Source organism: Ursus americanus, chromosome 1, assembly GCF_024610735.1.
Source record: "Ursus americanus isolate L20-20 chromosome 1, mUrsAme1.1.p, whole genome shotgun sequence".
Taxonomy (NCBI): Eukaryota; Metazoa; Chordata; class Mammalia; order Carnivora; family Ursidae; genus Ursus; species Ursus americanus.
The window spans coordinates 82,045,839-82,056,935 of NC_142127.1; the positions used below are offsets into that span (position 1 = coordinate 82,045,839).

Consider the following 11,097-nt stretch of genomic DNA (forward strand, 5'->3'; position numbering starts at 1 on the left):
ATTCCCCTTTTGCAAAGGAGGAAGCTAGTTTAGGGAGATTCAACCTCTTCCTGATGTCGCACCAGCAGAGGCAAAGCTGTCTGAGCTGCCTTGTTTCCTAGTCCAGTTGTGTAAAGGTGGGGGTCTGGACTCCCTTTCCCAAGCTGGCCAGCCACGACTTCCCTTCCCTCCAGGTACTGCCTTTGTGCTTTTCTTTTTCCTGGTCCCTTTAAAAAAAATCTCCAGTATTACAGTTTGGATGCACCTGTTGTTTCCCCTTTGTCCCTGAAGGCCCCAATTTCTCTCCTGATTAAAACTGAATGTTTTCATCTTGAAAGTCAGGAATGAGTTTTGGAAATACTGGGGGGGGGGGTGCACTACTGTGGTTGGATACTTCTAAAAAGGACGAGTGAGTTATCTAGAAAAGAAAATTGGAAAGCATATACACCTGTCCTGAAAGGACATTGACCAGAAATGTCTTGGTCCTAAGTGTAGGAACAGAGGAAGTATGCAATTTCTAAATCGGTTACCAGGATTTAAAACTGGGGAGATTTCACATTAGTACTAGATTGTTGACCTTTGACAAACATGCCAAGATTTGCCTGCACTGGGTCCACAGCCATATGAGGCCACAATGGGCTCTAGCTGGATGGCCGCCACCATTAGCGAGGCTAGTGGATTGTCTTCATTTGTCTCCTGTTCCCATCTGCCCCGTTGTCCTCCTCCATGATTTCTGCCAGTGCCTGTAGGCATATGAAATTGTGTTTCCTGGTTACAGTCTTGGTACATTGTAGATCAACCTTAATCGTCTTCTTACCATCTTAGCCTTTTTGGGAGATCTGGTCACGGTTTTATCTGTCTGAAATAGATTGTATGACAATGGTAAACAAAATTTAGGGTTGATGGTGGAACATGATGAGAGAGAAAATAATTGTATACTTGTGTTGGAAATGATTATAGCTTAATCTCAGTAATTCTCTGGGGAAAAATACTTTTTTATTGTGTTTTCTTTTTTGCAGACTTCAGAAAGTACCACTTAGGGGGAAAAAAGACGGAGTAATGTAATGATGAAGCAGACTTCCTTGATGAGATTTCTCTTCATTAGAGTGAAATAATTTGGTATTTTCCAAGCTGGTCTAATAAGGACTCCCAGGGCATATATCAAGAATTCAGATTCTCAGGTCCTCTTCGGCGTCATAGGGTTGGAGTAGGGCCTGTAAATCCTTCTGTGACAAGTGCTCCCAAGGTTACTGTTGTCAGGCATACTTAGGACCCCTTGACTTGCGTGCTTGGGTTTGTTGCCCTTTTTTGTTTCGGCTTAACCATAAGCCTTTGGTTTCTTCTGACGGCGCCGGCAGGTTCCTGTTCTTCCAGTGGCCGTGGTGAGCCCAGGGCATTGCGCTGATCATCAGTGCAATTAGTCCTACAGTTCGGGGATCAGTAGTTTTAGATATTTTATTCTTGTTTCCCAATAAAGTAAAGGTGTATGGTTTTTTTCCTCATATTTTCTCAAGATGTGTGTGAAAATAGACACAGTCTCTTTTCATTATAAAGGCAACAACAACAAAAAGAAGGTTGAGGCAGCAAAAGTCCTTCCAGGGCCATGCAGCAAATTACAGGAACAGTGAACAAAATCCAAATCTTTCATTCCAGAGTTGTATAATACCCAATAAGCCTCATTGTCTGCTTCTCCGACCCTCACCTCCGAGTTCTAAGTAAACACAATAAGCATCTTATCCATAGGGCAGGCAGTCGCTGCTCTTAGGTGAGCAGTAGAATGATCTTTAAGTACTGGAAACCGAACCTCCAAGGACCACAGTGTTTCCAGGTGCAGGTGTCCGTACCCATTGGTTCACCTTACCCAGTCCCTCTCAGAGGTGTCCTGAATCCTGACCTCTCCTCCCCTAACTTTCTTTTTTTGTTGTTAGTTATCAGTAGACAGGCAGGTGAGCATAATAGTTAGGAGCCTGGACTTTGGAGCCAGATGGCGGGTGTTTAATGCCTGCCTCTGGCACTTCTGGCTGTGTGACCTTCAGCCTCTTTTTTCCTTGTCTGTAAAATACAGGTGATAGGAGTACCTACCCCTAGAGAGTTGTGAGGTGTTAATGAAGTAACGTATGGAACGTGTTTAGAATGGTGGCTGGCCCATGTAAGTTTCAGTTTTTTATTAGCACTCATTCTGTCCTCTAAGTTTAGGATCTTAATCATGGTTTATTCTCTTCAGCTTCGCACATCTAATCACTTAACAAATCCTGTCACGTGTATCTTCATTTCCATTCTTACTGTTCCTTCCGTTTGCCAACACCTACCTCCTTTCTTCTAAGGTGCTGCCCAGTCCGTCTTCCTGTTTTCTTATTTGCACCCTATTTTTTATTTGCTGCTTTTTTTTTTTTTTAAAAGATTTTATTTATTTGACAGAGAGAGACAGCCAGCGAGAGAGGGAACACAAGCAGGGGGAGTGGGAGAGGAAGAAGCAGGCTCATAGCGGAGGAGCCCGATGTGGGGCTCGATCCCAGAACGCCGGGATCACGCCCTGAGCCGAAGGCAGATGCTTAACCGCTGTGCCACCCAGGCGCCCCTGCTTCTTGTTTTAATATTATTTTTTTAAATAAGTAATCTCTACACCCACTGTACTACTCGAACTCACAACTCTGAGAAGGTCAAGAGTCACATGCTGTATGGACAGAGCCAGCCTGCTTCTGGCTTTAAAACCTCACTTCACATTTACCACAGGATGGAGTCCGACCACCGAGCCTGGCATCCGCTACCCTTAATGTGATGTAGTCCGCCGCCTCCTGCTCTTGCGCGCTGGCCAAGCTGAACACCACCACGTCCCCCCTTCTTTGAATATAACTTGCTCATTTCTGCCTCTTCTTCATTTCTTGTCCCATCTTTACAAATTCTATTTGTTCTGTAAATCTTTTGATCCTCCCCTCAAAAGTGCCATGTTACTTACCTCATATTGCCCGCTCGTTACTGTTTAGCTTTTCTTGCAATTCTCATATAGAGTAGTATCTACCACTTTTAACCAGTCAAGCCCAGAGTTCAGTGGATAAACATTATAAAGTTTAGTTCTCGGTCATGTCACAGTTGAGTGTGAATGTCCTTCCATGAAGAAATTCAGGGACATCGTCTCTTTCATCCTGTGACTCTGCCATTCCTTAAGGGCTTCTCTACTGATGGAAAGGTAAAGTGAGAGCAAAAAAAGACTACTTCTTAACCTCCTGGTTCTGCAGTGACACCCATCGTTTAATTCACAGCCCTTTGGTGAGAGCTAGTTGCATGGGCCACATGGGTGTGAAGGGAGTTGGCTCTCACCAGCAACTGTAACAGTAAGCTCGTGGATTCCGTGGAGGCATGAGTCATCTCTTGCCAGTGAGATGGTAAACTTTTCTGGGTAAGCAGGAACTCCCAAATTTCTGGATAAAACCCAGGCTGCTGCTTGTCTAGAGGAGGTTTTGTTAAATATTGAAGTGAGCTAGTGGTAGAAGGACTACCTGGAGTAGGTTATGGTGTGAAGTACTTGGGGTCAGATGTCAGGAAGACCTCGTTTGAATCCTGCCTCCACAGATTACGAACTGGGTGGCTTAAGGAAGTTATTTATCCTGTGCTCTGCAGGGGGGGATAGAATAGCATCTCCTTCGTAAGGCTTGTTGTGAAGATGTAATGAAAGAAGATAGAACACCTGGCATGTTGTAAGCCCTCCAGAAATGTGGTCATTAATATACACATCAGGCTTCTTTATTGATAATCTTTAAGAAATGTTAACTACATTGTCATTTAAAGCCCTGTGATAGACGTGGATTAGAAGTAACCACAGGCAGCCTGTGACAGATGAAGGTTTGAGACCCATGTCAGAGTCCAGAACTTCCTAACTAGTGTGTGACTTGGGCAAGTCATAACTTTAGGGTTTTGATTTTGTCGTCTTTCCATTTTTACCTGTCCGATGATGAATTATAGAGTTAAGTCTTGTGACATTGTTATGATTTGTTGAAATATCAAGGAAATCCTGCTTTGTAAAACTGAAATTATCGAGATGTTTTGGTATTGTTTAATACTGTTGATGTTAAATGTTTAATTGCATTGAAACATACTGCAATCACAGATGACCCCTGTACCCCCATGAGAATACATTTGAGAAAAATACAGAAACTAAATTGAAAACATTTTCAGAGTAAGATTTTGTTTGTCTTATAGGCATTTTGTTCCCAACATCACCTTTGGGCACCCTGTGGTAGAAAGCCTCCGAAAGCAGCTAGGCCAGGACCCTTTCTTTGGTAAGTGGGTGTTATGCTGTCGGAAGCCGATGTGTTGCTCAAGTAAAGGAAAAGTAGATGGTTGATTTCTCAACTTCCAGCCTCATCTTGAACCCTTTCCCCTGCTCTCTGTGCTGAGGCTTCACTGGCTGCTTGTAATAAGCCAAACTTTTTCTTGCTTCAGGGCCCTGGCACTTTTCGCTTATCTCTTTGCCTGGAACACTGTTCAGTTGGCCAACTCTGCCTTATCTTTTGGCCCTGAATTACTGGCATTTCCTCAGGCCTTTCTAAGCACCGCATCCTAAATTAACCTTTGTCCAGTTATCCTTTCACCTTCTGAATTTTCTTTTCAGGACTTCCTTCAATCAGATTACTTTTATCTATCTATAAACTCCTTTAGAGCAGGGATTTAATCCACTTTGTTTACTGTGGTTTTCCTAAAGGTAAGCATAGACACAAGATTGGAGCTTAGTGTGATTGTTAAATGAATTTATAAATCAGCCCATTTATGGTCTAGAAGTGAAACCAATTCTTTCATGCAAATTGGAGTTTCTACAAGTGGGGCCTGTGTCTGCTCCATTGTGGTATTAGAGGGTAAGGTGAGTTAAGATTTTTAAGAAGACACAGTGACCTGGAAGTTATTTCTCATGAACATGGATTCAATCCATATGTTGTTATTGTTCCTTTAAACTAAGTTAACAATGGCTTAACCTGACAGATCTCTCGTACATAAGAAATTTAACAAATTTTTATAAATATGTTCTATGTAACTTTTGGAATTATAAAACTTACATTTTTGGGGGGGGGGCAACCGTGGACCAATTTTATGAAGGAGTCTAGCTGTGTAGTCCATATGGTCGTCACTGGCTACATGAGGCTATTGAAGTGAGTTCAGTTTATTTATTTATTTATTTTTTAAAAGATTTTATTTATTTATTTGACAGAGATAGAGACAGCCAACGAGAGAGGGAACACGAGCAGGGGGAGTGGGAGAGGAAGAAGCAGGCTCATAGCGGAAGAGCCTGATGTGGGGCTCGATCCCATAACACCGGGATCACGCCCTGAGCCGAAGGCAGACGCCTAACCGCTGTGCCACCCAGGCGCCCCGAAGTGAGTTCAGTTTAAATAAAATGAAAGATGAAGCCGGCATTAACCATATCGTGAGCTCTCGATAGCCACACGAGTCTAGTGACTATTGTATTGTACGGTGCCACTGTGGAACATTGCCGTCATCGTAGAAATGTCTCTCAGGCACAGCCTCTTTATAGGATCCGTGGGCTTTGCACGAAAGAAAATGTACCTTACCGGTTTATGTAGCGGAGGGAAATTGTTCAACTAGCGTGTTCACCACTTTGAAATTTTCAAATAATGGAATGTAATCCTCTGATGATCTCAACTTTTTTATTACATTTTAGAAAATGATTTTTCCAAGATAAATTTGTTAGAAATATCAGAGGTGAAGGAAATGAGTAACCTCGTTTGCCTCCACTGCAGTGGCCACAGAGTCCTCTGCATCTGGCTTTGTATGGATTTAAAATAATTTTTTTTTCTTTTTCTCTTTTATTTGGACTCGTAGCATCACTTCTCATTGCTGTCTGTGTCTCCTCCGTTTGTGCCTGTCTTACCAGCCCTATTGACACAACCACACACAATCTGCTTTTTCTTTCTATGTTTAGCTTATTGGCCAATAAACTCGCTAATCAGTCTGTCTAGAAGTGGGTCTACAATAGAGATGAATGGACTCCACGTGCTTTAATGTTTGGGTTTTGTGACCTTTGTTTCTTACGTTAAGAAGTATGTTTTTTGTTTAATTCTTGGATCTCGATTGTTGTTGGAGAATTGATTCATGTGTGTATTCTAAGAAGTAATTCACAAGTTGCATGTATAACTGCTAACGTTTTGAACTGTTCAGTCTCAGTATTGAGTGGAAATCACCCTTAAGCAATCAGGTGATACGGAAGATGTTGTTTTTGTGTTTTGGTTTGGTTTGGTTTTGTGGTTATCCGAATCAGGGGTCTTCAGGTATGGTCTGAGGACCCACAGGAATCCCTTGCAGATGGAACAGGGGGTGAACACTGTTTTCGTAATACAGTGTTATTTGCCATTATTTGTACTGATAGAACAAAAGCAGTGGTGAGTTTTTTGGTGTGACCCGAATCGGAGCAATGGTATCGAACTATCCAAGGAGTTATTGTGTTATTCTTTGTCACCCTGTTGTTCACAGTAAATATCCTTGAAGAATCAGTACAGATTATTAATTACAGTACATCTTGATCCTTGGGTGAGTTTCTTTCACGGCTTTGTGCGACAGAGTGGGAAGTACCGGTAAAGCATATCTGCCTGCCGGAGGAGGATGGTGGTTTTCTCGAGGAAAACCACTTGTCCCACACTGAGGTGTGAACTGACTGTTGCCTTTTTCACCAACACTTTTCACGAGAATGAACAACTGGCAGATGAACTATGGTTATCACACTCGGGTATTTTACTGACATTTTCTTTAAAATAACTAAGTTAGCCTTTCACTTCGAGGAAGATACCTCATTTTTGTTTCCACTGATAAAGTTAGAACTTGCAAGTGAAAATTTGAATTTTGAAAAACTTGTGCCTGCCTCTATGAAGTCGCTAACTTTCTGCTATTTATAGCTTTTCTGATAAAATCTGTAGTGATATTAACAAGTGTGATTTTCTGATAAGATACAATGAAATGTTCACTGTTTGGAAGATCTGTGTATTTCAGTGAACTAGTGCTTAAAAGATCCATTCAAAGTGTATTAGGATTGGCCAGCGGCCCTCAGCGTAACCAATAGAGTTTATAGATTCCACATTGCAGCTAACCTTTATAAAAGTCCTAGCTGTCGAGTTTTGGGGTAGAAATAGAAGAATATCCATTGCACTGGTCTGAAAAGGTTATTAATGTATCCCTCCCTTTTCCATGTACTTCTTTCCCTTTTCTTCATATAAAACAACATACTGCAACAGACTGAATGCAGAGCAGATGTGAGAATACGGAGGTCTTCTGTTGAGCCAGACGGGAGTAACTTGCAAAAGTGTAAAATAATGTCATTCGTACATTAACATGTGATAGATACATTATTGCTTATTATATTTAAATGAATTAATAAGTAGACACTTAAAAATTTCTTAGTTTGAATTTCTAATACATTTTAAATATTGATAAATACAGCCCACAGCAACAGCACTTTGGGGGTTGTAGTAATTTTTAAGAGTGTAAAGGAGGCTGATGATTGAGTGTTTGAGAACTACTGACCTCAGGACGTTAACTACAGGCAGCTTCACTGACGGGTGGCTCTCTGAACACGAGAGTGTCTAGTGAGGGCTGCCCGTGGTGACCACATGCTGGAGACTGAACGGCATAGCAGTCTGGTAACTTAAGGAATAAGTGAACTAGATATTTTAAAGCAGATTGATTTTTCTTTGTTTAGAACATAAACACCAAATAGAGTCTGTCTTTTAAAAACAATGTTTTACCAATTGACGTAGGTTTTATTTTTGTTACTTTTGTTAGTTTGGAAATATAAACTTTAACCTTGGCTTCATTTGTCAAGCGGTATTCTCTTTTTCCTGGTAGTTTTCAAGGCCTTATTGCATTCTGTGGTTCTAGTTGAGTTCTAGAATACTGGAAATTTTTTCTTCGCTATAGCGCAGCTGTATCAGAAACGTGCCTCCTCCGGCAAAAAACAAGCAAAGAAGCAAAAGCACAGCTCTTGCTGGCACAGCCTCCGGGCCGGGAATACTTACTGTTTCCTTCTTGACTGCATCATTTCTTCACTCAACCTCTTCTAAGCCCCCTTCTTGTGAATTGCTCTTCTGTTTTAAGTCGGGATCCTCCAGAAGACCATCACCCCCGTTTCCCTAGCCTGTCTCCGATCTGAGCACTCCGGTTAGGATGCGGTCAGACTTGCAGTTTCCTCCCGCACTTTCCTGGGTCTCGTGTTGTGTGTTGTGTCCCCTGCCCGAGGCCCCTCCCACTGGCCAGAGCTGCAGACCCATGAGACCCGAGACTTCCTGCCAGTTTCAGTGGCTGCTGTCATCCTTGCTCCCGGGTTGACTGCCATGGCCTTCTCTGTGAGATCTTGTTACTTCACTCAGGATCCCACCGTGTCCCCCATCTCATTCAGAATAAAGCCCAGTGGCCTTCAGAGCTCTGTCCTGCGTCTCCCTACCCTGTGGCCCTCCGACCTAATCTGTTCTCGCCCTGATCCTGACCCCCCTCCAGCCGGCCACACGGCCACACTGTATTAACTGCGGACCCAGTGTGTGCTGTATTTACTACTTTTCTTTATGGTTTGTCTCCCCCACTGAGAACGTAATCCCCATGACAGCAGAGGCTTTTGTTTGTCTCTTTTGCTCTGTCCCTGGGGCCTAGAGTAGTTAATGGTGCCGGAAGTGCTCGGTAAGATATTGGTAGAATCGTTTAATTTAGCTTTCTTATTTTATAAATGAGGAACTAAGTCCGCATAGATAATAGGACTTTTTAAAGTTTTTTAGTGTAGCGTTTCCTGGACCTAAGGTTTCCTGAATTCTAGTCCGTCCTTGTCACATACAGCACCATATGCCTCATGTGGAAAAATGTGGGTTTTTTGTAAGTGAGTTTAACCCAAACGCTATCTTTAAGATCAAAGGAAGCTAGCTCCAGCTGTACAGGAGGGTAATTATTTAAGAATTATTTTAATGCCAAATAGTTTATTATCCAAAACAGCAAAACCATAGGCTGGCTTCAATAATCTCAGCCAGGTATTTTCCTTTCAGTAATATTTAGGAGATGTGTCTTTTCTTTCTAGATATGCACATGATGGTTTCCAGGCCGGAACAGTGGGTAAAACCAATGGCTGTAGCGGGAGCCAATCAATACACCTTTCATCTTGAGGCTACCGAGAACCCAGGGGCTTTGATTAAAGACATTCGGGAGAATGGGATGAAGGTGAGAGGTCAGCAGTGACAGTAGTGTTTCCTGTTCACTGTCAGTGTGGAAGTTTGGGTGGAAGACATGAAGTGATCGGCAGACAAGACCAGACTGAGGCAACTAGCTGTCCTTCAGCTGAGAAGCCGGAGTCTAAGTATAACCTGTATGTTAGACAAGATTTCTAGATTCCACTCATGTTTCCTGAAAATAACTGCCTTTTATTTATTTTTTTTATTATTTTTTAAAGATTTTATTTATTTATTCGACAGAGATAGAGACAGCCAGAGAGAGGGAACACAAGCAGGGGGAGTGGGAGAGGAAGAAGCAGGCTTCCAGCGGAGGAGCCTGACATGGGGCTCGATCCCAGAACGCTGGGATCACGCCCTGAGCCGAAGGCAGACGCTTAACGACTGCTCTACCCAGGCGCCCCAATAACTGCCTTTTAGAAACATTTACATTTGGGTACCCTTGTTGACTTTTAAAAAAGTGGTTAATAGTCTGAATAACTTACACATTCCATTTCTGTGTTTGTTCTACTCTTTAAGAATAGATATTTCTACTGGGTCTGATCTACGCCAATAACATAATACAGAAATAATTGCTAATGCGATGTAGCAAATTTGTCTCTGTTATAGGTTGGCCTTGCCATCAAACCGGGAACTACAGTTGAGTATTTGGCACCATGGGCTAATCAGATAGATATGGCCTTGGTTATGACAGTGGAACCTGGGTTTGGAGGGCAGAAATTCATGGAAGATATGATGCCAAAGGTAAAGAGATATTTCATTTGGGGGTGAGGCTTTTATTGTTTGTGTTCATTCAGTAATTGAACCGCTTGTGTATTTAGACTTGTATCATTCTGAAGGTGGCATGGGAGGGATTCCTGCATGTCACTGTAATACCGTGTGACAGATGCTGTAAGAGATTTAGGTTTGGAAATCAGAAAAAAAATTACGTCTTAATCTTGAAATTTCCTTTTAAAGCTGTTATCTCTGTACCTTTACATGTCTTGGGAGATCTCTTTTCATTGAGTAATGAGGGTTTTGTCTTTTCTTGTTTGCATGAGGTATATTCTCTGCAAGGCCATGACAAATTGAATGCGGTTTCTAAATAGAACAAGCCTTGCTTTTATGAAACTGAATTTGTCTCAGTATATTAAAGAGGAAGGTATCACCAATCATAATTTGTATTAATAAAAAGTTATCTGTGTGACGGGGCGCCTGGCTGGCTCAGTCACAAGAGCACACAACTCTTGCTCTCTGGGTCCTGAGTTTGAGCCCCACGTCGGGAGTAGAGATTACTTGAATAAATAAACTTAAGTAAGTAAACAAATATTGTATGAGGTATTTGGAGTTCTGTTGTAGTGGCTGATATTGGCTCTTTGATTTTTTGTTTATTTGGTTTTATTTATTTTCACCCCACATACCCACCATGGGAGTCACTTATTTCTTCGTCTGTATCTAGGTTCATTGGTTGAGGACCCAGTTTCCATCCTTGGACATAGAAGTCGATGGTGGAGTAGGTCCTGACACGATCCACAGATGTGCAGAGGTGAGACTGCTCCTCAGCTGTGACCCAGACCAGTGTCCTTTCAGACGTGTCTGGGACATTGTCTTGTGTGGCAGAGATTCCCCTCCATTTCCTAAGTAGCCTTTCTTTCTGGGAAGAGTATTTTTCTTATTCAAAGGTAGAACTATGAAAATGAAGAGCAGGCAGTGATACGTTCTCAATCACGTGATCATTAAAAAGTAAGTCCCAGTTATCTGAGTCATGCTGAAGAAAGTTCTGTTTTGTTTTTTTAAAGAATATGCTGAATGTCAGCCTTTTGGAGATCATTAAGTTTTAGGCCTTGGAGTAAGACATTTTTTCCAAAATACGGAAAGAAAACATACCTGCTTAGAAAGTGAAAAGATTGTTCTTTTGTGTAACTGAGGTGTG

General features: G+C 42.0%; 1 protein-coding gene across 3 annotated transcripts in view; it reads left to right on the forward strand.

Moving 5' to 3' along the window:
- Positions 1–11,097, forward strand: part of RPE (ribulose-5-phosphate-3-epimerase) — a 36,818-nt gene that overhangs the window by 2,610 nt on the left and 23,111 nt on the right. For 2 of the 3 annotated variants that reach the window (XM_045806637.2, XM_087863175.1), the window contains exons 2-5: positions 4,177–4,256; positions 9,038–9,177; positions 9,795–9,929; positions 10,624–10,710. In XM_045806637.2, coding sequence (XP_045662593.1) covers positions 4,177–4,256; positions 9,038–9,177; positions 9,795–9,929; positions 10,624–10,710 — 442 coding nt within the window. The remainder of the gene's footprint in view (positions 1–4,176; positions 4,257–9,037; positions 9,178–9,794; positions 9,930–10,623; positions 10,711–11,097) is intronic. The other variant, XM_045806639.2, reaches the window with a different exon arrangement.